This window comes from Littorina saxatilis, linkage group LG9 (genome assembly GCF_037325665.1).
Source record: "Littorina saxatilis isolate snail1 linkage group LG9, US_GU_Lsax_2.0, whole genome shotgun sequence".
Classification (NCBI taxonomy): domain Eukaryota; kingdom Metazoa; phylum Mollusca; class Gastropoda; order Littorinimorpha; family Littorinidae; genus Littorina; species Littorina saxatilis.
Genome location: NC_090253.1, coordinates 1,734,665 through 1,762,300, shown reverse-complemented (window position 1 = coordinate 1,762,300; position 27,636 = coordinate 1,734,665). Strand labels below are relative to the sequence as shown.

At 44.6% G+C, this 27,636-nt stretch overlaps 2 protein-coding genes across 3 annotated transcripts in view; both read left to right on the top strand.

Annotated features, from left to right (window-relative positions):
* Positions 1-13,220, top strand: part of LOC138975038 (myb-binding protein 1A-like protein) — a 48,008-nt gene extending 34,788 nt beyond the window's left edge. The window contains exons 24-32 of the mRNA XM_070347690.1: positions 540-589; positions 1,250-1,416; positions 1,651-1,702; positions 9,512-9,583; positions 10,280-10,324; positions 11,048-11,110; positions 11,698-11,802; positions 12,214-12,326; positions 13,021-13,220. Coding sequence (XP_070203791.1) covers positions 540-589; positions 1,250-1,416; positions 1,651-1,702; positions 9,512-9,583; positions 10,280-10,324; positions 11,048-11,110; positions 11,698-11,802; positions 12,214-12,326; positions 13,021-13,138 — 785 coding nt within the window. The 3' untranslated portion in view covers positions 13,139-13,220. The remainder of the gene's footprint in view (positions 1-539; positions 590-1,249; positions 1,417-1,650; positions 1,703-9,511; positions 9,584-10,279; positions 10,325-11,047; positions 11,111-11,697; positions 11,803-12,213; positions 12,327-13,020) is intronic.
* Positions 13,221-16,209: 2,989 nt separating this feature from the next.
* Positions 16,210-27,033, top strand: LOC138975051 (intraflagellar transport protein 22 homolog). Of its 2 annotated transcripts, XM_070347702.1 has the most exons (7): positions 16,210-16,338; positions 17,297-17,379; positions 17,839-17,925; positions 19,787-19,885; positions 22,713-22,813; positions 23,227-23,259; positions 25,550-27,033. In XM_070347702.1, the coding sequence occupies exons 1-7, from the start codon at positions 16,300-16,302 to the stop codon at positions 25,699-25,701; spliced, it is 594 nt and encodes a 197-aa protein (XP_070203803.1). In that variant the 5' UTR covers positions 16,210-16,299; the 3' UTR covers positions 25,702-27,033. The 2 variants fall into 2 exon arrangements, with proteins under 2 accessions (XP_070203803.1, XP_070203804.1); XM_070347703.1 differs by lacking the exon at positions 23,227-23,259.
* Positions 27,034-27,636: the final 603 nt, after the last annotated feature.

The following is a 27,636-nucleotide window of genomic DNA, read 5'->3' as shown; positions in this document are numbered from 1 at the left end:
CATCCCTTCTTCCTCATATCCGGTAACGTTAAAGTAAATAGTTAATGTGATCTATCTTGTCGTTCATCATGTGGACACTTAAAGCACCATGTTTTCCTTCCTTTCTTCCTCATATCCCGTAACGTTAAAGTAAAAAGTTAATATGATCTATCTTGTCGTTCATCATGTGGACACTTATATGTTTTCCTTCCTTTCTAATTTCTTTCTTCACTTCCCTTTTTCTGTTGTCCATTTTCCCAACTTCCTTCCTTTCTGTCTTCCTTTCTGTCTTCATTTCTTTCTTTCTTCTTCCTTCTTTTCTTCCTGAGATCAATTTAAAGCCAGAAGAGCTAGAGCATCTTTCATTATTTATTAACATCTTTGATTGTGTAGACATTTTCAAAGTTAACTGTGTATTTTGTTTCTCTTGAGCCCTTCTGTGAAAGATCATAAACATTAATTGGCAATTCTGAGCAGTTCTTTTCTTCTCGGGCTTCTCTTCTGATATGTTTGAATTATTATGTTCTGAGTTGGTTTGTTCAGTATTTGCTGGGTTTCAGGTTCCAATCCTCAATTGGCTGGACACATGGCAAACGGTTGTCTGTGCATTGTGAGTATTGTGCATGAGTGAACGTGTGGAATGCTGCCTTATAGTTCAGCTTTCTGCGTGTTTATAAGGCCCCCCAAAATACAGTGTTTGTTTCTCATGACAAGGCCCCAAAACATTAGGGTCAGTAGGCGAGTTATTTAAAATAAAAAAACCGTTTATGTGCATTTTTATTGTTAGAAATGTGTGCGAGCTGTGTCCCCTGGATGTCGGAGAAGATTAACTAAAGTCTGCAAATTTGGGTTTTGTCATTTTGTTGAAAGGGTATATAAAAAAAAAAGTCATGTGCTTTTTTCCAGTTGCAAGAAAGAACATTTTCCCAAAGGGCAGTAGGCTGAAAACAAGTGGAGATACAAGGTGTCTGCTGTACAATGGAAACCCCCTTTTGAGACCTCCAATAATCTGAAAAAATCAGGTCTTAAAAAGGAGGGAGTCTGAACATGGGGGTAATTTTACAGAGGTTAAGAACAGAAAGTCTGAGAAAACAAGGTCTTAAAGGTTGAGTCTGAAATTGGGGGGTCTTAAAAGAGGGCTTCCACTGTGGCAGAAATCACTTTCACAGATACAAGCTTTGACTTTAACTCACCTGACATGTTGGTGTGTTGTAGATGCGTGTGATACAATCTTTGACTTGAACTCACCTGTCATGTTGGTGTGTCACAGATGCGTTTGATGAGCGCTCAGCCAGACTCGTCCGAGGCATCGCCAGTGAAGACGCGAGCCATGCGGGAAGACGTCAAGAAAGAGGCTCCGCCCACTTCTCATGATGGACAGGCTGTCTTCGTCAAAGCCGTGCAGGACGCTCTTGAGGAGGATCTTCTGAAGCGGAAGTATGCTGCTCTTCTTTTTTTGTAAAGTTTGTGAGTGTGAGTGTGTGTGTGTGTGTGTGTGTGTGTGTGTGTGTGTGGTGTGTGTGTGTGGTGTGTGTGTGTGTGTGTGTGTGTGCGCGTGCGCGCGCGCGCGCGCGGGAGTTTTGTCATTGTAACAGTGTTGTCATTGTAACAGTGTTGTCATTGGGAGTTTTGTGGAGAAAACTGACATTTGACTCTTTTTATTCTGGACAGCAATCCCAAGTACAACATGGCATTCTTCTCAGCAATGATATTGAAATACCCAGTAAGTATGGACTATGGTATTCTTGGATTTGTTCTGTTGGTTCAGGTTCACATTTGGTTTGAGTAATGGAATAGTTCTAAACCGTTTAAGCTGTATAATGCAGAAGTTTTGTCAAGTTTTGAAGTGTTTATGTAAAGTTCTGTCCAAAAACTAGATTTGTTTTTGAAATCAAGTGTAGGATTTCCCACTATTTTGGAGATTTTGATGTGTAGCAGAACTGACAAAAGTCGTTTTGTTGGGGTCTGTTGTTGCTTTGGATCAGTGTGTCAGTAATGTTGCCTTTGATACTTGTGGCAGCTCTTGAAATGTTTATGATAGAATTGATAGAAAGTTTGTGCTACTTTTTTTTTTTAGCTTCTCAGGTACCAGCTGCTTTGATTGTATCCAGCTTGACGTTTATCGTACAGTGGAACCCCCTTTGAATGTATCCAGCTTGACGTTTATCGTACAGTGGAACCCCCTTTGAATGTATCCAGCTTGACGTTTATCGTACAGTGGGACCCCCTTTGAATGTATCCAGCTTGACGTTTATCGTACAGTGGGACCCCCTTTGAATGTATCCAGCTTGACATTTATCGTACAGTGGAACCCCCTTTGAATGTATCCAGCTTGACGTTTATCGTACAGTGGGACCCCCTTTGAATGTATCCAGCTTGACGTTTATCGTACAGTGGAACCCCTCTCCAGACCTCCACAAATCAAGTCTGAAATATGAGGCTGTCTTAAAATGGAGGTACATTTACAGAAAAGAGAATCAGGAAAATGAAGGTGTTAAAAAGTAGGAAGTCTTAAACTGGGGGTTCCACTGTACATGTTATTTTGTGTCAAGATCTGTGTTGAGCACACCAGGTCCAGCTGTACATGTTATTCAATCACATATTCTTACCTCAACTCACATAAATGGCATTAACTTCAGTTCATTGCTAAGATATTGAAGTAGTACTCGACCCTGGTAAGGGGGGAAGTAACTCCCAAAGAAAAACAATCCGTAGTCAAGGACGGGAGTCACCTCCCCTACCGGTAACCCGCACATGCGCGGTCCTACTACCGGCCGTCATTCCCCACCCACTTCAACACTACTGCACAGACGTGTTGTTGTACTCCGGCATATTTTTTGCCTTGGCCTTTTTGTGGAAGGCCATTTGACCCTGGTCTTTGCGTTGCTTTCTTTAGGTAAGATCGTTTCACTTCTCTTCGCTACGCGTTGCGTTTGTTTGAGTATTTTCGCTGTTGTAATTCATCTCCACGTGCGCGTGTTCGATATTGCAAATGGCGGACAAAAACTCTAAAAGCAAGGGCAAACTTGTTTCTCTGCTCTCTTCACCGGGGAAAGAGAAGGATAAGGACAAGTCTAAGTCTAAATCAAAGACGCGTGCCTCTGTAACTTCGTCACAGGCTACGTCTTTAATTCTGGTTACTGACCCGGTGACTAAGAAAACAGAACGGGTTTCGCTTGACTCCACGTCACCGTCACCGGTTTTTCCTACGCAGGAACGCTCTACTTCTCCTCTCTCGCGCTCGCAGACGCCACGGTCTAGCGAGTCCGTGTCTCGGGAAGAAATTTTGGCAATGTTTGCTACTTTGAAGCATGACCTAGTTGCCTTACATTCTGCGGAAAGACCTGTCGCTCCCCTCCCGCCTGGCGTGGGGGGGGTGGCCTCTCTTTCTAGGCTGCGGCCGTCAGCGACGATCACGTCGGCTGATCTCGGGCCGGATTTTTCTGGTTTGGTTGCGGATTCCCCTGCCTTTTCAGGGGGGTTCGCGGCCTTAGCGCCGCCCGGTTCCAGCGCTTCGGCGTTGGGCGGCGTTTGTGGGAGTCCCCATCTTTTTGGGGGCTCACACTTGCCTGCGGGCCCGGGTTACGCTCTTGCGTCGCCGGGTTCGCAGACGGCTCCTCCCCGGCAGTACACCGTCCATCACGTGGCGGGTGCGCTAGGGAGCGGCGAAGCGCGCCAGCCTGCCCCCCTGGGATCAGTTTCGGCTGTCCCGGCCTCTGGGGGGCAGGCAGCAGCGTCTTGTTTGTCCAGCTCTGGCCTACAAGATTCTGTCGGCGGTCATCGACCTGTAGCTCTTGGTCCGGCTGCCGCCGTTCCTGGTTCGAGTTCGCAGGGGGTAGGCTCCTCTGGTTGCCCCTCGGGGCTTCCGGTCGGGCCTGCCCGCGGGTTGTCGTCCTCGACTTCCGGTTGTGCTGTGGCAGGCACTTCCGGTGGAGGACAGCGGGCTAGTGGTTCCGGTGGCAGTGTCCCTGCTATCCCGTCCCTGGTTACGCATCGACTTCCGGCCCCGACTTCCGGTTCCGCCGCGGCGGTTCCGGTTGTCGGCGGTGCTGTTGGTGGACAGTTTGCGGCGCTTCCGTCTATTGTTCAACCGACTTTAGCCACTTCCGCTTCCGTGGACGGGTGGGTTTCCGGTTTGCCGGACCCTCCTTTTGATGGGGATCAGGAAGGTTTTGGAGAGGAACAGGAAGGGGATGAGGATTGCTCTGAATCTGTTACCCCCTTACGGATTCCCAATAAACTGGGCCCTACTCTGGAGTTGGCTGCGGAGATAACCTCACGGTACTTCCCTGAGGGTGTCTCCGCCGATTCTACTGTGGTCGCACCCCCTCCTTCTGCTTTGGCAGATTTTGCGGGCGCGGGGGACACGAAGGCGAAGTTCCGGTTCATTGAATCTCCTTCCGTCCCTTTTGTGATGGCTCAGGTGTTGGCGGACGCTAACACACCCTACCCTCTCTTGGCTGCTCATGGGGAAGCCCCGTCTGCTCAGCCTTGGTTAGCCTCGGCTCAGGCAGGCGGCGGCCTCCCAGCTAATTCAAGAAGATCGCGGCTGCCTAGCAGGCCACATTCTCTTCTCTCCTCGTTTTCGCTGCCCACAGCTCCACTTCCGGTGACTCCGGAACTGGCTCGCTTACGGCAGGACGGTTATAGCCGAGATAGGACTGCCGTGTGTACGGAACAGAGTCTACTCGGGCTGGAGGAGAGCGGGCGTTCTTCCCTCGAACTGACCTCCTTAGCGGAAACGCTCATCCGGTCTCTCACGAGAGCCATCGCTTCGTCCATCGAACCTTTTAGGTTCCGTGACGATGCCATTGAGGCTGATGCTGCCATGCTCTTGGCGGCCCTCGCGAAGGTCACTGACAGTCAGATGACTCTTGCTGCTCGGCTCTACTCTCAGGTTGTGTTTTGGAGGCGCGAGGCTTTTCTTAACGGCTCACGCCTGACGGATAAGGCCACCATAGACTCTTTGAGAGTCTCTCCCTTCTCAGAGGGTGCGTTGCTGGGATCACGCTCTTTGGATGCCCTCCGGCAGCAAACGGAGGAGGCTCGTGACCATCATGTGGTGCAACTGACGGAACTCGCTCTTAAGCAGCACGGTAACAAACCACGGAGTTCTGCACCAGCTGCAGGCAAGTCCTCGGGGCAGAAGTCGTCTCAGGCAGGTAGGGGTGGTTCACGTTCCCGCCCTTACCAGCGTAAACCTTCCTTTGGGAAGCGGGGGTCTGGGCGCAAGCCCAACCCCCAATGAGACCCCCCCGATCCAGTCACCCCCCCAGCCTCTACCCTTTCGGTAGCAGGCGGCCTCTCCCGGGCCCTTCCAGTGTGGCTGTCTCGGACAAGCAGCCTATGGATCATGGGGGTGATTCGATCGGGGTTCCGCCTTCCTTGGCAGGAAGGCAAGGCCCCTTTGTCCAGAGCGCCGGCCAACTTCCGGTTTCCGGCCAGCCTCGACGCTCGGGAGGCAATTCAGGCGGAAATCCTTCTCTTGCTGCAGAAGCAGGCTATAGAGGAGGTTCTCGACCACTCCTCCTTGGGTTTTTACGGAAGAATTTTCGTTGTTCCCAAGGCTTCCGGGGGGTGGCGGCCAGTCTTAGACCTCTCTCCACTGAACCGCTTTTTGCGCAAAATTCGGTTCACCATGGAAACGCCGGCGACCGTCAGGGAGGCGCTTCGCCCGGGCGACTGGGTGACGTCCGTCGACCTGACGGACGCCTACTTCCACATCCTCATGCACGAGGCGGACCGGAAGTGGTTGCGTTTTCTGTGGGGGGACTGAATCTTCCAGTTTCGAGCCCTTCCCTTCGGGCTGTCACTTGCCCCCTGGGTATTCACCATGGTGGTGCGCCAACTTTGTGCCCTCGTTCGGCAGCACGGGGTTCGGCTCAGGGCATACTTGGACGACTGGCTGATCCTTCATCAGCAGGAAGCGCTCTGCCTTCAGCATACCCAGTTTGTCCTTGCCCAGGCTCAGGATCTCGGCTTCCGAGTCAACCACACCAAGTCCGAGCTGACTCCGTCGCAGACCTTTACTTACCTTGGCATGGTGTTCGATTCACGGGAGTGGTCAGTCCGTCCCACTCAACGCCGGGTGGACAAACTGCAGGCTCTTCTGTCTTCCCTGTTAGGGCTTCAGTCAGCTCCAGCCCGGACGCTTGCGTCTGTACAGGGCCAGATGGAGTCCATGTCGTCCCTTATTCCGCTAGGCAGATCCCACAAGCGCCCGTTTCAGGCGGCGCTCAGTTCAGTCTGGAATCCGACTTCACAAGGCTGGGACGTTTCAGTCCCGCTCGGGGTCTGGTTTCAGCAGACCACGCTTCAGTGGATGAACACCCCTTGGCTTCTGCAGGGAGTGCCCATAGCGCTTCCTCCTCCCTCCACGCATCTCTTTTCGGACGCGTCTCAGAAGGGTTGGGGGGCTCACGTGGACACACACACGACGTCCGGTCGGTGGTCACAAGAGCAGCGGCTTTGGCACATCAATCGCCTCGAGCTCGAGGCAGTCTTTCTGGGGCTTCAGCATTTTCTCTCCGCCCTTCAGGGCACCCATGTGTTGATTCATACCGACAACACGACAGTCGCTGCCTACCTCAACAAACAGGGCGGTTCCCGATCTCAACTGTTGTCCAGCCGAGCATGCGAGATCCTTTCTTGGTGCGCTCGCCATCAGATTCTGGTCTCGGCTCGCTACCTGCCCGGCTGCCTGAACGTCCTGGCCGACGCCCTCAGCCGGTCCTCTCAGATCATCCACACAGAGTGGACCATCGCACATCAGGCGCTCCTCCGCCTTTGGGCGCAGGTAGAGCGACCGATGGTCGACCTCTTTGCCACGAGGTTTTCGCGTCGCCTTCCGATCTTTGTCTCCCCGTTTCCGGACCCGGAAGCGTGGAAGATCGACGCGATGACGATCAGCTGGACAGGGCTAGTGGCTTACGCCTTTCCTCCCACTCCACTCATCGGAAGGGTCCTGCGAAAAGCCGACTTAGAGCGGCCTCGTCTTCTTCTCGTGGCACCGCGCTGGCCCAGTCAGCATTGGTTCCCGGACCTCCTGCGGCTCGCCAGCGGCCCGCCAATTCCGCTCAGCCTCCGGCGAGGGGAGCTTCTACAGCCCAGGACGGGCATTCTTCACGATCGCCCCGAGTTCCTGGATCTTCACGCCTGGCGACTGTTCGGCGATCACTGAAGCGCTCAGGCGCCTCAGATCTTACTTTGGACTTAGTCCAGAAGGCTCACAGGCGTTCCACCTCCTCTGTTTATTCATCGCACTGGCTAGCTTGGACTCGATGGTGTGCAGCTAACAATGTTGTCCCGGTCGCCCCGCGATCAATGCAGGTCGCAAACCACTTGGCATGGCTCTCCGCTCAGGGACGCGCCGCGTCCACTTTGCGCGTTCGCCGCTCAGCCATCTCGGTTACTCTTAAGCAGCTTGGTCGCTCCATCTCCCTCGGGGGAGTCATCGCGAGTGTGCTAAAGGGCGCGGCCCTCAGTTCTGCAACGGAGAGAACTTCTGTTCCGGCTTGGGACGTTCTGCTAGTACTCGAATTTCTCCGTTCCAGTGCTTTTGAACCTTTACAAGACGCTAGTCTTTCTGACCTTACGCGCAAAACTCTCATGCTCATACTGCTCGCTTCCGCGCGAAGGGGCAGCGAGATCCACGGCCTCTCAGGTCTAGACCGTGATATCACTTTTGAAAGAGACGGCTCGGTTTCACTGCGTTTCCGTCCCGATTTTCTCGCCAAAAATCAAAAACCTGACCAACTTTCACCAATCATTTCCATTCGGCCTCTTCGGGACATTTTAGCCCCCGGCGATCCGGATCTTTCTAACTGTCCGGTACGCGCGCTTAAGGCTTACTTGTTGCGTACCGCTCCGATTCGAGCATCAGCTCAGAAGTTGTTGTTTATTTCGATTAATACAGCCCGAAATAAAGACATTGCAAAAACCACGCTTACCAGATGGTCTTCCACACTTATAAGGCATGCCTATCAGTGGTGGCAGACACAAGGGGGGGGGGCAGTCAGTCCTTCCTCTTCGATCACCTCGGACTCACGAGGCTCGAGCGTGGGCAACTTCCTTAGCTGTCCTCAAGTCTGGAAGGATGTCAGACGTCCTCAAAGCTGCATACTGGACGTCTCAAGATGTCTTCCTCAGCTACTACCTCCGGGACATTGCCAGCACTCACCCGGACGGTACCAACTGCCTCCCAGCCATGGTTGCCGCAGGCCAGATACTTCCAAGAGTTTAATGTGAGTATCCCACCGCCTTTATGTGCAATCTGCCATTTATGTGAGTTGAGGTAAGAATATGTGATTGAATCGAAAATTTCAAAACTAAATTTTCATTTAATTAATATACTTACTCAACTCACATCGTTTATACCCTCCCATCCATCCCCGCTAACATTATATGTGTTACAGGTGTGTGTTTCCGTGGGGGAATGACGGCCGGTAGTAGGACCGCGCATGTGCGGGTTACCGGTAGGGGAGGTGACTCCCGTCCTTGACTACGGATTGTTTTTCTTTGGGAGTTACTTCCCCCCTTACCAGGGTCGAGTACTACTTCAATATCTTAGCAATGAACTGAAGTTAATGCCATTTATGTGAGTTGAGTAAGTATATTAATTAAATGAAAATTTAGTTTTGAAATTTTCGATTTTGTGTCAAGATCTGTGTTGAGCACACCAGGTCCAGCTGTACATGTTATTTTGTGTCAAGATCTGTGTTGAGCGCACCAGGTCCAGCTGTACAGTAAAACCTGTCAAATAAGGACACCCTTGGGACCAGACAAAAGTGTCCTTATTCTGCAGGTGTCCTTATTAGACAGGTGCAAGTAAACGCGACAAAGTCAAGTTGAGAGAGAGAGAGAGAGAGAGAGTACTGCACATGTACATGTACATTTATAAGAAAAACAGAAGCTGTTTAGATTAAATAGAGAAACATTTAATATTGACTGTTGTAAAACAAGTTTAAAAACTTGTGATAATGCATGTTTCAGCTACTAGGTACTGCCCTGCCTTTGATCTGGCCGCACACACAGATTTCCACTCTGTTAAACTCGGTCACTGACCGGTCACTGACCCCGATGCAGGAAGTGTTTCCTCTCTCAGATATGACAGGGGAACCACCTCTCATGGCAAAAACTGGGTCATTGACCCCTGGGAAGAAGGTCGTGTCTTTTAACAAGGCCACCCAGCTATCACAATGCCTTTGATCTGGCCGCACACACTTATTATGGACCCAAAATACGTGTCCGCGTCCGTAATGCCGAGGTGGCCGTAACGTACAGGTGTTTTACAGTGTAAAGCAGTCCGTGCCGAGACTGACTGTCCGTATTCTGCGAGTGTCCGCTAAGTCCAGTGACCGTATTTGACAGTTTTCACTGTACATGTTATTTTGTGTCAAGATCTGTGTTGAGCGCACCAGGTCCAGCTGTGCATGTTATTTTGTGTCAAGATCTGTGTTGAGCGCACCAGGTCCAGCTGCTCAGTTATGTTCGTGTTTGCCTGTGGTGTTGACCTGGGGTGTTTAAATTGCAGTCTGTGTTCTGGCCGTTCCTGACCACTGTGGTGAAGGTTTTTCAGAGTGAACAAACCAAAGTCCACACAAAGGTAAGGTTTTAACCTGTTTGCTGCCTGGAATTGGAAATATACACAGAGCATTACCTGTATTTATCTGAATTGACAGCCTATAGCGTCACCTAAATGTGTAAATGAATACACCAAACTCACACACACACACACACACACACACACACGCATGCACGCATGCACACACACACACACAAACACAGAGACACACACACGTACAGACTCAAGCAACACACACACACACACACACACACACACACACACGCACACATTGTTTGTTTGTTGTTGTTTTTCTCCTCATTTGTTTATTGAATAGTTTATTTCCCGTTAAAGCAAGTTACCCAGGACGTCAGCTGACGCCCTACAGGCAGTGAAAGGGTTGATATTGTGCAGTGAAAGGGTTGATATTGTGCAGAATGACTGTCAGTCTGGTAGTTCATGAGTCATATATGGTGTATTCTCCAGAGCTGTAGTGAACGTAGACAAGCAAAATGTGCAAGTATTTCTAATTATTTCTCTGCACGCTAAGTATAAATATGGAACCAGTATTTTCAAATGAAATCTATTTGTATGGTTAAAATGTCTCAGTTAAATAAAGAAATATCACCTTCGTAACATTGTTTCCACTGGTACACAGCTCTGGAGAATGACACATATCTGTGTTTCCTAATGTGAAGGTATTTTGTTGCATAATTTGATTGGTTATTCTCTTTTTAGACGCTGACCTGTGCCCTGCTGGTGCACCTTCTGAACTGCAACAAGGTAGGAAAAACACCCCCGTCCTTACCATTCTCACTGCCACGAACTGAGAAGGTTATTTCCCTTTGACCATTAATATGTCCCTCTATAAGTCCTTGTAGAATCTTAATCCACCACTAACTCCCTAACCGTGTGTTTGACTGGTCCCAATTTTTGTAAGGACCGTCTCAGGAATGTATAGAACCTGTTCACCAAGTTTGGTGACGATCGGTCCGTTCATTCTTGAGATCTATATGCGAACACAAACAAACAAACAAACACATGGAGCGAATCCTAATCTTAATTTTAATCCACCAATAACTCCCTAACCGTGTGTTTGACTGGTCCCAATTTTTGTAAGGACCTTCTCAGGAATGTATAGAACCTGTTCACCAAGTTTGGTGACGATCGGTCCGTTCATTCTTGAGATCTATATGCGAACACAAACAAACAAACACATGGAGCGAATCCTATACACACCCCTATACCGGGGGTGTAATAAGGAACACTCAGGGGATTGACCAAAGGTGGTGGTTATACACATTTATGGAAAGGTTAATAATATGTGAAAACAAGCTTGTCATGGATCCTTTGCCGGGGCGGTTGATGTGGGCAGGTGGTCATTTTCAAGCAGTGGTCGCCAAGAGGCAGGTTGGACTGAACCGTCTCATCTTTAGGACTAAAAAGGGAGGTGTATCCATGTAGAAAATCTCATTGCTGAAAGGTGCATGACTTTTGTGTTTGCAGAGGGCCAGCCTGTCTCAAGCAGAGTGGGACATGTTCGCACCAGTTCTTCCCATCCTGAAAAAGGTATGCAGACTAAAGCAGTGGTCAAATGGACATTTCTGGTAGTTTAGCATTTTTACGTGTTACACATTTCATGATGGGTAAACAAAGTGTATTTGCAGTTTTAGGTCTACAACACTGTTTCTGTGTTTGCAAGAAATCTCTTCTCACAGAAATCTCTCCTCACAGAAATCTCTCCTCACAGAAATCTCTTCTCACAGAAATCTCTTCTCACAAAAATCTCTTCTCAAAGAAATCTCTTCTCACAGAAAGTGCAAATCAAGATGAGATGGACAACAGTGTTTTTCTTTACATCCAGAGGGGGTTGCATTCCTATTTACAAGACCAAAATGCTTTAGCTTCGGCCACCTAGACCCTCTGCATTATATATTTCCTTGAAACTCATTTTTTCTTGAATGGATTTTCTGATTATGTAATGATGATGATGATGTGAAATGTGCTGTTTCAGATGGTGCTGTCACAGCAAAAGGGGTCGCTCTGTTACGATGCCTTGATGGTGACGATGTGAAATGTGCTGTTTCAGATGGTGCTGTCGCAGCGAAAGGGGTCGCTCCGTTATGATGATGACGATGTGAAATGTGCTGTTTCAGATGGTGCTGTCGCAGCGAAAGGGGTCGATACGATCGCGACTGCTGGTGGAGGTGCTCTCGGCACTGATTCACGTCGCACAGATGACCACGGTGGAGCAAAGAAAGGTTAGCCGCGGAACACACCGAAAATCATGGCAGAGTTATTTCCAGAAAACGTCTATTGTTTGCCATTTTTGACATCAACACTTTTACATTTTTTTTTATTATCTCAAAGTCAAACCCAAAAATTATTTTACAAACTTTAAACAACAGACAATCTTAACGTGTAAAAAAAGGTTTTTGAAACAACTGCATGCCAACCAACAAAGACCATATTTTGTTTTATTTTTATTGGTTTATTTGTTTGTTCGTTTTAAGGATGTAATTGTAGAGTGCCCGGAGCAAATTGATGGGACTTGCGCTGTAGATAAGTTATTTATTATCATTATTATTATTGTTAATATTATTAGGTGTATTATTAGTAGTAGTATCATTATCCTAATCATCATTATTATTATCATTGTTTTACTTTTACAGACGGTGTTGACAGGTGAGGTGTTTCAACACCTGGCCCTTCTGAAACCTGCCTTCAACAAGGACGTGCGCAGACTGCATTTCGCCTTGAAGCAGCTTCTCTCTCGGCCAGACAAGTAAGTCACACACACAGACAGACTGCACTTCTCCTTGAAGCAGCTTCTCTCTCGGCCAGACAAGTAAGTCACACACACAGACAGACAGCACTTCACGTTGAAGCAGCTTCTCTCTCGGCCAGACAAGTAAGTCACACACACAGACAGACTGCACTTCGCCTTGAAGCAGCTTCTCTCTCGGCCAGACAAGTAAGTCACACACACAGACATGAACCACTGTGTCAGAAAATGGGTGTAATAATTGTAAAATTTGCTCCAAGCCAAGTGAGCCTGAATCTCATACTTTACCGTACATTTATGAAAGAATTGTACACGTGTGACTGTAGAATGTGGCTGTCATTCTGTGCGCTTTTGTGATTGACAAATAAGCTGAATGGTCGGGTAGCGCAATTGGTAGAGCACTGGACTTGTGATCCGACGGTCATGGGTTCGAATCCCGGCTAAGACAGACATGAGTTAACTTTATATGCAGACTCAGAGACAGTATCCATGTCCCACCCCATGTCGCCACAGTGGCACGTAAAAGACCTCGGTCATTCTGCCATAAGGACAGGTGGCTGATTACACCTGACACACAGACACACCTGTGCAAGTCTTGTTGCTGCTAGCTCTCCACTAGGAGGAAGCAAACCAAATTTCCCAGCCGTCGGATAATGAAGAAAATGAAATGAAATGTTATTTGTTTGTTGCACAGGGACAAGGCAGGCAAGAAGAGGAAACAAGAAGACGGCGAGAACGCTGCAGAAAATGGAACGCCAGGGAAGAAGAAGAAGAAGCAAAAGCAAAACGCAGGAGTGGTGAATGGAGACTGATCTTAACAAAGTTAAAAGAATAATGTTGTTGGTCCTGACTTGGTTATGTTTCTTGTCTGAATAAAAAAGAAAGCAGGAAGTACAGTATTATGTTTTTGTTTGAGTGTAAATGTTGTGTGTGTGTAGTTTGTGTGTGTGTGCGTTTGTGCATGTCTGTGTGTATCTGTGTCTGGTGTGTGTGTGTGTGTGTGTGGTGCGTGTGTATGTGTTTTACAAAGCGACACAACAGACTGTGCTGCCGGGTTTGGACCAAGTGATTTTTGAGTCACTTGAGAAAAAGTGACTCTATGTAATCGGTCAGTGTTAGTCTGTCCGGCCGGCCGGCCGTCCGTAGACACCACCTTAACGTTGGACTTTTCTCGGAAACTATCAAAGCGATCGGGCTCATATTTTGTTTAGTCGTGACCTCCAATGACCTCTACACTTTAACGATGGTTTCGTTGACCTTTGACCTTTTTCAAGGTCACAGGTCAGCGTCAAAGGAAAAATTAGACATTTTATATCTTTGACAAAGTTCATCGGATGTGATTGAAACTTTGTAGGATTATTCTTTACATCAAAGTATTTACATCTGTAGCCTTTTACGAACGTTATCAGAAAAACAAGGGAGATAACTAGCCTTTTCTGTTCGGCAACACACAACTTAACGTTGGGCTTTTCTCGGAAACTATAAAAGTGACCGGGCTCAAATTTTATGTGAACGTGACTCATTGTGTTGTGAATAGCAATTTCTTCCTGTCCATCTGATGCCTCATATAATATTCAGAACTGCGAAAGTGACTCGATCGAGCGTTTGCTCTTCTTGTTTTCAACAAACATTAAATGTGTTCATACGTGAGGCATTACCAATCATAAGGCCGACTACAATTTATTCTTGTTATAAGAAGCAGTTCAGGTACACAGAACAAGGAAAATGTCATTGGACACAACTGATTGTAAGATGCGCTTTGCACTGTGGAGCAAGAACCAGGCATGGGAATTGGCCGCCGAAAGGCAAAAATCCGCTGACATTTTTGTTTGTTCCGCCGAAAAAGCAAAAGTGTCCGCCAAAAACATAAATGGGGGAGCAGACCTGGGAACCCATACGATTTCGCCGTATTTTGTACGCATGATTGTCGAGAATACGATCAGTACGGTCAGTGGAAAAAAAATACGACCAGAAACATTCCTGGACTACTTTTCTTCACAAGCCCATCTCGAAGCCGATCCAGTATTTTGACACATGATTACAGTTTTTGTCAGTAAGCATTGAAAAAAAGCATTTGTTTTAAATGTATAGGTAAACTTAATTAATGGTGTGACGGACGCGTGTGAAGCATGCTTTAATCATGGATGTTCATATGCTGTGTGGAGTACGCTCATTTTTCTGAAATTACACCAAGTTTGTTTGAGAGCAAAACAGGGGTTCCCAGGTCTGGGGGAGACTCTTTGGTTCTAAAAACTGAATTTAATGGCAAACTTGGAGCTCAGATGACACCAAATTGCACCATTTGGGTTCTTTGGAGAAATACAATCCCCTGGACCCCCCTAGTAAGACTAAGCGCTTTGCACCGTCACTTTGACTTGACGCTTCGCGTCTTCGATTGCTATTACTTAAACATTTTTAGCTTTTTTTACTTTTTACATTTAGTCAAGTTTTGACTAAATGTTTTAACATAGAGGGGGAATCGAGACGAGGGTCGTGGTGTGTGTGTGTGTGTGCGTGTGTCTGTCTGTGTGTGTGTGTGTAGAGCGATTCAGACTAAACTACTGGACCGATCTTTATGAAATTTGACATGAGAGTTCCTGGGTATGATACCCCCAGACGTTTTTTTCTTTTTTTCGATAAATGTCTTTGATGATGTCATATCCGGCTTTTTGTAAAAGTTGAGGCGGCACTGTCACACCCTCATTTTTCAATCAAATTGATTGAAATTTTGGCCAAGCAATCTTCGACGAAGGCCGGACTTCGGTATTGCATTTCAGCTTGGTGGCTTAAAAATTAATTGATGACTTTGGTCATTAAAAATCTGAAAATTGTAAAAAAAAAAAAATGTTTTATAAAACGATCCAAATTTACGTTCATCTTATTCTTCATCATTTTCTGATTCCAAAAACATATAAATATGTTATATTTGGATTAAAAACAAGCTCTGAAAATTAAAAAAATTAAAAATTATGATCAAAATTAAATTTTCGAAATCAATTTAAAAACACTTTCATCTTATTCCTTGTCGGTTCCTGATTCCAAAAACATATAGATATGATATGTTTGGATTAAAAACACGCTCAAAAAGTTAAAACGAAGAGAGGTACAGTAAAGCGTGCTATGAAGCACAGCGCAACAGCTACCGCGCCAAACAGGCTCGTCACTTTCACTGCCTTTTGCACTAGCGGCGGACTACGTTCAATTTCATTCTGTGAGTTCCACAGCTTGACTAAATGTAGTAATTTCGCCTTACGCGACTTGTTTCAATTACCATGCCTGAAGAACAAATGTTACATCCTATAATCCACAGATTAGCGTACTAATTAAAAACAGAAAAGATGATAAGAAGACAACAGCTAAGAGCAAAGGGGAAGGTTGCACTGATTTTTATCAAAAGCATGCAAACAATTTTTTTTCTTTAGATTAACCTATAGTGTTCTATTTTTTTGCCGAAAATGTCACTTCCTTGTGAACCAGGCCTTTTGTGTGACAGATGTCAGTTTGCTAGCCAATGATAACAACAAAATGTGAGTGTGTGCATGTGTGTGTGTGTGTGTGTGTGTGTGTTAGTGAGTTGATATCACATGTGCTGGTCTGGGGCAATATGCTGCTTGCTTTGTTTTTTTCAGTATATACTCACAATTCCCGCAGGAAAGTTTGCAAAAACAAAAGCAAGTAAGTGATTGTTTTGTGTTTCAATTAAAGTCTGACTTCAGGAGTTTTTCGTCGTTCTTGATTTTTGAAGCTACGATCACAACTTATAAATAACCTTTACTTCTAGATACACTCATAATCAATCTTCAAATTCTTGTTGGGCGCAGATTCACGAAAAAGATACTAAGGTTGCTTCCCCTGATACTACCGGAAATCAGTTAGTGACCTCCCCTGCCGAGCGCATTCCAAAGCGGTTGGCAAGGAAAACTATCGGAAGAGGGTGACACTCTTGAGTTTCTTCGCTTGTATTCCTGTCATCATGTCGAAAGTGAAAATACTGTGCGTTGGTCCTACTGAGGTAAGATCAAAGAGTTTAGTTTGGGGAAGCACTGATTTTCTACGTTCATTGGGACTATGATACAATGTAAAATAAACGGGACAGGTTCGCTGCAATTTTTGGCCTTGTTCGCGCTACTGAGATGAGAGAAGCCGACAAATTAATGCAAAACTAACATAAATAATTAATCTGTATTTTCAAGAAACTGTCTGGGAAGAAATCATTTTCAGTCTTGTTAGACAAAATGAATTCATATATTTACGACATGTAATGTTTGTTGGAGACTATGGTTTTGCAAAAAAGACAGTATACTCATAGTCATATTCATGATATTGTTAATTCATTGACCAAGGAAGGTTTTGATTTTGCCCTACAAATTTTAAACAAATACATAGTCATACAAGCACACTGAATTTAATCTTCCCTGGCTCATGTTTCATTAGCTTTTGCCTTTGTTTTTAATCATCTTGTTACTATCAGCGTGGGTTCAACCCCCAAGTTCGGCGCGGGATGTGTGTCCCAGAGTCAACTTTGTGCAGACTCTCCTCGGTGTCCGAACACCCCCGTGTGCACGCATGCGCACGATAAAGATCCCAGGGTCACAGCGAAAGCCTCAGGCCTTGGAAACACGAATACATGCATGCAAAAATAGGAAGCTCGGGTGTCCGTTCGGCCAACAGACAATAAAGTAACCATTTCAGCACTGACCCAAGACGACCCAACCCGGTCCCTAGCCCTTTTCAGGTCTCCTCTAGCAGCCGGCAGCCAGCTGTCTACATCCCCCCTGCATTTTTATTTTTTATTTTCATACAAAGCCGGGTTTTCCCGTGTAACATGCCCCTAATGGCTTTGCCGTGAGGGCGTAAAACTTACATTTTCTCTCTCTTTTAATCATCTTACCCTTGCAAGAGGGGTTAGCTTTCATTGTCAGTTCATAATTATATAATTGTTAATATTGATTTTTTTTTTATATCATTAGTGTGGAAAGACAGTGATCTGTAACTTCCTAGCAGATGCTACAGAAGTCTCTGGAGGTGACTACAGACCAACACAAGGAGTGAGGTGAGTAAAATGATCTCACGTTTTATTTTGCACAGGTTTGTGCTTTTTGGAAGCTCAGCTGCAATTAATCATACTTGGATATATCTATTTGAGTGTCTTTGTTCAAAGTAAAATTGTCAATGTTTTAAGAGCCTGCAATGGCATTACAATTAGGCAGTGTACTTCCTCTTTGTTATTGCAAGTTCAAGTTATACAATTGTGCATTCGTTATATATTTATCAATACGGTGGCATGTTGGTAGGTCTGGCCACCTATGTTTGTTTGTAAGGTGTGCACAGAGACAGACAGACAGACAGACGGATAGACTTGTACAGTCACCTCAACACACACACACAATGTGCGCTCACACTTACACACACTCACACACGAATTGCACATGTGCATTCATATTTTTCATGTTTACCATTTACATTTGAATCCTTACATATTGAGTCATATTTGTAATTGCTTTGTAAACAGGATCCTTGAGTTTGAAGCGAGTGGACTGACAATACCTGGACGCTCGTCAGTGGATGTTGAACTGTGGGACTGCAGCGGTGACAAGAAGTAGGTGTGCTTTGGACAAAAGCACTTTAGGATTACAGTGGAACCCCTTTAAGACTGGAGTACACAGGGGAACCCCTTTAAGACTGGAGTACACAGGGGAACCCCCTTTAAGACTGGAGTACACAGTGGAACCCCCTTTAAGACTGGAGTACACAGGGGAACCCCCTTTAAGACTGGAGTACACAGGGGAACCCCCTTTAAGACTGGAGTACACAGGGGAACCCCCTTTAAGACTGGAGTACACAGGGGAACCCCCTTTAAGACTGGAGTACACAGGGGAACCCCCTTTAAGACTGGAGTACACAGGGGAACCCCCTTTAAGACTGGAGTACACAGGGGAACCCCCTTTAAGACTTCCCCCTTTTTAATTTAAGACCCTGTTTTCTCACAAGTTCTATTAATGGCCTCTGAATATTTACCTTCATTTTGAGACTCGATCCCTCCCTGTAAAGATCTTATTTTCTCAGATTGTTGATAGTCTTAACTCACTCCCTACGAACCACTGCTATCGCAGTGGTCCCATGCACACCACTTCCCCACGAACCACTGCGATAGCAGTGTTTGACCTTTGGATTTTTTTTTAGCTCAATGACGTCAATTTTTGTACGAAAATAGAGAGGCTGGCTCTCAAGTTTAACCAATCGTCTGCAAATTACCAAGCTAGTTTCACTTCTGTCTGCTGTAGAACGATGACGCGAGGTTTGATTTTGTACTCGCTGGCTTTGTGCAAATTTGCATAACAACAATGGTGTCTACCAGTACGACACGTGCTGAAACACTGCCACGTGCTGAAACACTGCCACGTGCTGAAACACTGCTATCGCAGTGGTTCGTGGGGAAGTGGTGTGCATGGGACCACTGCGATAGCAGTGGTTCGTAGTGAGTGAGTAAACCACGCGAATTTGAAGTGATGGCCCTGCGTTCAGCGTAATTTTGATGTCAGAAAAAGGGTTATTTATACCCCCCACCTAAATCAGCTATTTTCTAAGTAAAACACTTGAAACTTTGCACTGAAGGGCATCAACATATCAACAGTAAACCCTGAAAGTTTCAAATATCTGTGTTGAGTACTTCTTTAGTAATGATTTTTTTACCAACTAATACAAATGGCCAGTATACAGTGGAAAGCATAGGCAAAATCGCACAGTAGGGAGTGAGTTAAAGGGAGGTTCCACTGTGTACTCAGTGTATTTTCTTGAGCTGGTCTTTGTTGGTGGTTTTTTCCCCAGCCAGCTTAAATGTGACAATTCTGTTATTTGAGATTTTTATGTTGCATAGTTCTCTGAGCTCATTTCCCATCTGAATCATGCTGAAATATTATATTATTAAAGTGAATCAGGGGTGAAGCAGTAGTTCCCCTTGTCATGCAAGCTATGTAGTGATTATCTCCCTTCCCCCCTCTTTTTCAAATCAATAAATCTTACACTGACACCTGACGCGTGTTTCTGTCAGGCGAGACTTGTTCGCGGCTAGCCTCTCGCGGAGCTAAGGAAGCGAGAGTGAATATGAAACTGTTTGATGACTAGCTACGCAAGAATTAAACATCATTGGTTGATACCGAAAAGATCATCTGCACTGTTCGGTAAACGGCCACAAACAGCCAATCAGATTGGCAGCAGTGCGGCGGACATTTTTTCTCGCTAAATTCTCGCCTTAAAGAAATGGGGGACTGGACACCTTTTGCCAAGAAACACATAAACAATATAGATTCTCTGCAGGAGAGAGTTAGCTATAAACACACTGACAATTTGACTGCCTTTTGTTTGAAAGGTATATCATGTGCAATTTGACTGCCTTTTCTTTGAAAGGTATGTCATGTGCAATTTACCACTGTTGAGAAATAATGTTTGCATTTTGTCAGATTTGAAGCTTGTTGGCCAGCTCTGGTGCAAGATGCTATGGGTGTCATTTTTGTCTACAACCCTGACCAGGCAAACCACGACGAAGAACTAGAAAAATGGTAAGTGTGTGAGGGACAAATGTGACCCTCTACCACGAAATGAGTCGCATGTCACCTCGCGCGGTTCTGCGCTAGGCTTAATATAAGTCTGGGGAGTGTCTAGTATACAGTGTGAGGGTCACCTTAGTCACAGGCTTATAACTCAAACAGTTTTCGCTCTTTTCTAAAACGGTTTTCACCACTGGATAGAGCATAAAAAACTCTTTCGGAAAATGTAAAAATATGAAAATCATGCAAAGGTGACATGCGACTCATTCCGTGGTGGAGGGTCACAAATGATGTCTCTTGTGAGGCACATTTTTCCCCCTCACATATATTGCTGTCTCTTGTGAGCTGCAAATGTTAACCCAAGAAATGTGTGAGAGGCTGGTTTCAGACTGTGTGAGAGGCTGGTTTAAGACTGTGTGAGAGGCTCAGGTTTCAGACTGTGTGAGAGGCTGGTTTCAGACTCTGTGTGTGTGTGTGTGTGTGTATGTGTACACTGATGTATTTGAGTTTAAATATGACTCTTCAACTTTTAAGAACAAGAGACATGCAGATGTATGGTAGTAATAACTATATATTTAAAGTTTTGATCTGTCTTAAGTAAAAGATTGTATTGTGTGACAGCCCTTTCTGCCTACTAGTAATAGAACTAGTGATGAACAAGTAAAATGTGCACAGACTTTACAACTGTAGACTCCCTAGCGTACTCAACATAGTTTCTCAGTTATAACATGATTATACCAACAATTGACTGTAAGGTATCGTAGCATCATCCAATTGACTGTAAGGTATCGTAGCATCATCCAACTGACTGTAAGGTATCGTAGCATCATCCAATTGACTGTAAGGTATCGTAGCATCATCCAATTGACTGTAAGGTATCGTAGCATCATCCAACTGACTGTAAGGTATCGTAGCATCATCCAATTGACTGTAAGGTATCGTAGCATCATCCAATTGACTGTAAGGTATCGTAGCATCATCCAATTGATGAAAGATGGCTTAAAATGTGCACAGACTTGACACAGTTCTGAAGACTGCCTAGCTTACCCCACATAATCTCTCAATGACAGTATAACATGATGACCAACAATTGACTGTAATTAGGTATCGTAGCATCATGGCGGTGACCAAGCTGAAGAAAAAACAGCTCGTCTGTTTCGCTCACCAACACCCGTCTGCTTCTGAGCGAATCAAGAGTCGCGGACGTGAGTGCTTGGTGGGCATGGTAGTGCTGTAATCACGCGTTATAATGGCTGTGTTCAACGGTACCGGAGTAGAGTGTATCATTATCGTTTGTCTTCCGTTTACATAAAGTTTGTCACTTTAATAGATCCAGAAATAATTCTGTCCAGATCGTATGGGTTGTAAAAGAGTGAATTGTCTTGCTTTTGGTGAGGCAAGCTTTCAACACTTGAACCTTGTCCACATGTTTCAGACACACCCCTCGCTAGTGACCGGCCTATAATTTCACGTGTTTCAGACACACCCCTCGCTAGTGACCGGCCTATAATGTCCACATGTTTCAGACACACCCCTCGCTAGTGACCGGCCTTTAAGTTTAACTGGAGTGCGGGAAAGTAGGACACAATAAAAGAAAGAGTATTCACTCTTTCACAACCTGTACAAAGCCGACAGGGTTATACAAAGCCGACAGGGTTATACAAAGCCGACAGGGTTACACAAAGCCGACAGGGTTACACAAAGCCGACAGGGTTACACAAAGCCGACAGGGTTACACAAAGCCGACAGGGTTATACAAAGCCGACAGGGTTACACAAAGCCGACAGGGTTACACAAAGCCGACAGGGTTACACAAAGCCGACAGGGTTACACAAAGCCGACAGGGTTACACAAAGCCGACAGGGTTATACAAAGCCGACAGGGTTATTTCAAACATCATCTTTTTGAACAAAGACCAGGTGGAAACCACTCCTGTTGAAATAATGAAGATTCCTATCAGTTCCTGGGGCTGTCTTAAAGTCATTTATCTACTGTTGTGCTAACTGAGTGTATGGTTAAAATTGCAGGCTGTTGTAAGCTTTGAATGACACTGGAGTCATAACTTCTTGCCATTTCCATCCGTTGTTCTGTAATGGCTAGTAGAACTGACATAAAACGGTAACTTGCAGTCAGTGTTTTACCACAGTAAAGCTGTTTGGTGTGCAATTAGTATGTTTAAAATTGAGCAGTGTCTTATTCTCCGTGTCTCTGTATTGTATGTTGTACATATTTGGACATTAATTTTGTGAAGTAGATACATTATATTATGTCACTTACATATCAGGTTGTCAACTAGCAGATGTATGTGCATGTCAGTGACAACTGAACTTCTAACCAAAGTGTATGGAGTCAATTAGTTCTTGCTTCCGATTGACACATGTTGGTGGTCTTGAAGCCTCAAATGAATTGGTTGAAGTCTAATTGACGATGCTGGCTGCTCGAAGCTTTGTCATTGAATTTTCAGAAAAAAGACTTGGTGAAGTCCTTGCGAAGTCAACTTCGGACTTGATTTATGAAACTCCTTGAGCTAAACTTGAAAATGAGGTTTGTTCGGTGGGTTTAAGAACTGATGGCTACCACAATTCCAGTCTGTCACAAGCGCTTGTTGCTTATCAAAGGATCGTCTTTGCGTCACACCAAGCTGTACATTGTACCAGTGTGTGTTAACTGTTATGTAGCTGTGTACCTAACCACTAGATGTTGTTGTTAAAGTTCTCGTTCTTCTGCTCGTGTACATGTGTATGTTATGTTAGTGTGTACCTAACCACTGAGTGTTGTTGTGCTTGTATACATGTGTATGTTATGTTAGTGTGTACCTAACCACTGAGTGTTGTTGTAGGTACACGTTTTTCGGCTCACAGCAGTCGATGAAGGTCAACGGGTGCATAGTCTTCTCTCATCACCGGCCCAACGCCCCTGACATTGTGCGCACAGAGCTACGTAAGTTTCATGCTTGGTTTTTTCTGACATTGAAAAAACAGAGCCGTGTAGGTAATTGCTAAATTATTCACAAGTGCCAAAAGGATTCCTTTCTTATTTGACCCTGTTGAGTCAGCGCTTTACTGAGCCAAGTTCTTGTTCCTTTCATTCTCTCATTATTATTGTTTTTGTGCCTGTCCACCAGGAAGACCGGGTAACATTAGGTCACCATAAATGTGACATTGTTTCATTTTGTCTATACATGTAATAATGTGCTATAGATTAACACACTTACATTTCTATTATTTTATTTTTAATTCAATTTTGTTAACATAGGCAGAGTGGCATTTAAAGTTAAATACTTTCATTGCACGCTCTCTTTCTTTACCAAGACAACTCGAATTTAACACTTTTTTTTTTTTAAATGGACACAGCTTCTCCATTTTTGAAACCCCCCAAACTGACAGGTTATATATTGTTGTATGTTGCAGTTGTATTACTTTTTCTGTTGAGATTGTTTTGATCATTCAAAGATTTTTTTTTTCTGTGTTTTGTTTGTTTGTGTACGTACTTACCATTTGCAACATTGCAAGATATCATTCATTATCTTCTGAACCTTTCTTTATGTATGTTAGTTATTACTGTCAACACAAAAGGTAATTGTTCAGTTGTTATCAGAAAAAAAAGTTGGTTGTTCAGTTCATTTTCAGGGAGTTTCTACATTATTCTGGGGCATTTACAATTATGTATGTGGTACCTTTCATATAATACATGTTCATACTTTCATGATACAAAAAAACAAAACTTTTACCACCCCACCCCCACCCACAATTTAAAATGTCCACCTCTTCAATTTGTGTTTCTTCTTCTTCGTTCATGGGCTTAGACTCCCATGTTCACTCATGTTTTTAGCACGAGTGGATTTTTACGTGTATGACCGTTTTTACCCCGCCATTCAGGCAGCATACGCCGATTTGGGGGGAGGCATGCTGGGTATTTTCGTGTTTCTATAACCCATTGAACTCTGACATGGATTACAGGATCTTTTCCGTGCGCACTTGGTCTTGTGCTTGCGTGTACACACGAAGGAGGTTAAGTCACTAGCAGGTCTGCACATAAGTTGACCTGGGAGATCGGAAAAATCTCCACTCTTAACCCACCAGGCGGCAGCGACCGGGATTCGAACTCACGACCTCCCGATTTGGAGGCCGACGTCTTACCACCACGCCACTGCGCTCGTCTAGATTTGTGTTTCGATCATAGCCTCTATTCATTTACTTCCATTATGAGGCTCTCTTCCGTTTTAAACCTGATTTACGCTGCTATTTCCACTGTCTTTCAAAGAAAATATGTAAAGTCATAGCATGTCTGTCCCGCAGTGGGGCACTGCGGTTATGAAATTAAAAGCCCCTCCTGTTTTTGGAACCGCAGGAGCTTTCTAGTTTGCTGTTAGGTAGATTTTTGGTTCCTCTTTCCTGTCATGCTCTCTTTTTCTTCATGAATTCTTTTCTTTTTTCTGCCTTCTTGCTCATTCACCTGTATTTTTTCCAAAAATCTCTTCTCTTGCCGCTTGTCTCGCGATTCATGTATAGTTTAATCTGTTAGTGTTCTGATGTAAGTCCAGCAGTAGATAGGTTAAGCCTATTTTAACATACTGGAAACTGGTAATCTTCCAGTAGGTATTAATTTAGTTTTACTAAAGCCTGCTGGGACACAAGTAATGGGTTAGTGCATTTGTAAACAGGAATCGCTTGACAAGTGGCCCCCTTCATCCCCCCCTTCCTCGTCCTGATATGGCTCTGCGTAGTCGGCTGGACGTTAAGCAACAAATAAACAAACAAACAAATAGCATGTCTGTGAGTAGTAACACCACCCTGTGTTCATGTTGTGAACGCAACCTCTATTGTCCTTATAACATTCACATGATCCCAAGAATGTTGGTTGTAAATGTATTATTTGTCAGTGGGTTTGCGATTCATTCCGCTGGCTTGTATGGTAAGAAGACTATGAATACAACAATTTTCTTATAGTGCATGAATGAAAGTAGTGGCTATGTGTAAATGTGTACAATGTGACGTAAGATGTTACAGCTGTCAGTGAATGTACATGATCTTTTGATGTGTGAGACGGATCTTCAGTGACCTATTATTTTCTCTCTGCAATATATTATTGGAACTTTTTCAGGGGCATGTAACTGAATTTAGGTATGCTTCTGTTGAACGTCTTTGATACATATACTATTTGTGCATGATAGGTGTGTGTCTATGTGTGTCTGTGTGTGTTTGTCTGTGAGAGAGTGTGTGTGTATTTGTGTGTGTGTGAGAAAGAGAGAGTGTGTGTGTATCTGTGTGTGTGAGAAAGAGAGAGTGTGTGTGTATCTGTGTGTGTGAGAAAGAGAGAGTGTGTGTATTTGTGTGTGTGTGAGAGAGTGTGTGTATCTGTGTGTGTGAGAAAGAGAGAGTGTGTGTATTTGTGTGTGTGAGAGAGAGTGTGTGTATCTGTGTGTGTGAGAAAGAGAGAGTGCAAAAGGAGCCAGGACTAAGAAAAGCTAATTTTGATGCACACAGATCAATGATTACACCACCACACCTCCTCCCCCCTCACCACCTCTACCCTCGTTTTTTCATATATTTTGTTTCAGCCTTAGTGTAGCTAAAGTATTTTTACTCTATTTAGTGTACCTTAACCTCAAAGAGAGTGTCTCAAGTTTTCCAACAAAATTTATTTATTTCTTCTCTTTTTTTTTTATCACCACAGCTGCAGGATTCTCCAAAATGCAGAAGATCGAAACCAATATCGAAGACGACCCAGAGTCTGTCCGCATAGCGTTCAATCGCTTTCTGACGATGATTGTTTCCGCTCTGAGCAAGCACAGAGAAAAGGAGGAGCTTAATATTATGAACCAGTAATACTGTCACATGTCTGTGTGTAGATCTCTTCCTTAAGGTGACATTTGTTTTAAAAGATATTAGAACCAGCTTTTCAAAGGGAAGTAATCGTACAACTCTCGCTTACTCTATTACACATGTTGTATGCATTAAGAGCGATTACTTCCCTTTGGTTATTTGATAAAGATATTAGAGCTATATTAGCATAATGTGTGGCAACTCTGTACATTTTTTTTGCTTCAAAGAAGCAGTGACAGTGTTATTTATATGTTTGCTTACGGGTTATTTCTTTTAGTTGAACATTTCAAAAGATGAAAGAACTTAAGAACATAAGATTTGTTTCTGTTTTTTGTTAAGACCTGGTGATTTAAGTAAGAACCAGTTCTTATTCTTCTTCTTCTGCGTTCAATGTTTATGTCCGTCATATCTTCAGGTCGGTGGCTGCCATGAAGTCTGCATTCCTCTTATTTAGAACCAGTGAGAGTATGATATGTCTTCATATCAAATCTGATGTTCTAGTGGACATTTTTGGTAAATAAGAGAAAAGCGATCTTCTGAAAGACCTGGATACCTTGACATTTAAGAAATGGTAGATTTGTACTGTAAAATGTGATTTAATTGTACAGGGCAGGGAGAGAGATGGGCACTATAGCCATGTTGGAATTCAGTGGGATGGATTTGATGTATTGTTTGATGAAAAGATTATTTCTTCATGTTTGCAAGGTTTCGAATTGGGCTGCTCTTTTTCTGTTTTGTTTAATTGGTGGAGGCATAAATCCCAGGTCTGTGTGTCTGTGTGTGTCTGTGTGTTGAGAGTCTGTGTGTGAGAGAGAGAGAGAGAGAGTGTGTGTGTGTGTGTGTGTGTGTGTGTGTGTGTGTGTGTGTGTGTGTGTGTGTGTGTGTGTGTGTGTGTGTAAATTGAATATGTGTTTAATTACTATTTTCAAAATTGTGACCCTCCACGACGGTATGAGTCGCATGTCACCTTTGCATGATTTTTATATTTTTACATTTTCCTAGAGAGTTTTGTATGCTCTATCCAGTGGTGAAACCCGTTTTAGAAAAGAGCAAAAACTGTTTGAGTTATAAGCCTGTGACTAAGGGGACCCTCACACTGTTACCAGACACTCCCCGGACTTATATTAAGCCCAGCGCAGAACCGCGCGAGGTGACATGCGACTCATTTCGTGGTGGAGGGTCACAATTATACTTTGCAGTGTATTGAACAGTATCAGATTCATGTCACAAAGTAATAAGAAGTTAAACATCCGTCCTTTGTCCCTAATTATGTTACATCTACTTGCTGTATTCATTCCTTTGACAAGTATAATCATTATTAAACAGTGAAGCATCTTTCTATTTGTAAGTGTATCTGTGTCTGAATGCAAGAGAGAGAGAGTCTTCTTCTTCTTCTTGGCGTTCGCAGAGGTTACACAATCAGTCCAGCACTGGTGATAAATGTTGTCGTTTTCTCCAACTCCTGTCGACTGCCGTATAGTTTGGTCTGCAAGGGAGTTGGTGACGGCCACACTTCTTTTCGTTCCTCATCTAGTAAGGGACATTGCTGTAAGATGTGTTCCGCTGTTTGGTCCTCTTGACCGCAGGCACAGGTTGGTGATGGCGCCAGCTTGAACTTTCGGTTCATGTGAGCATTGAGCCTGTTGTGGCCAGTACGCAGCCTGATGAGGTTGACTTGCTGCTCTCTGGACATTGTGTGGTAGTCATCTCTGTTTGTCCTTGGCCTCATCAATGCCTTGATGATTGTCTTCTGCTCACTAAAGCTGACACTGTTTTCAGGTTGGTCTTCCATGGCTCCTTCTTTTGCCAGCTCATCTGCCCTTTCATTTCCTGGTATCCCACAGTGTGCTGGTATCCACTGGAGGACAACTCTTCTGGTTTGTCTGACCATCTGTAATGCTTTGGCCAGCTGTGGGAGTTTGTCGTTCTCTAGGGCCT

Coding starts and splice junctions, on each gene's coding strand:
- LOC138975051 (XM_070347702.1), top strand. CDS start 16,300: ATGTCGAAAGTGAAAATACTGTGCGTTGGTCCTACTGAG. Junction 17,926..19,786: donor GACTGCAGCGGTGACAAGAA/GTAGGTGTGCTT, acceptor GCATTTTGTCAG/ATTTGAAGCTTGTTGGCCAG. Junction 19,886..22,712: donor GACGAAGAACTAGAAAAATG/GTAAGTGTGTGA, acceptor GTGTTGTTGTAG/GTACACGTTTTTCGGCTCAC.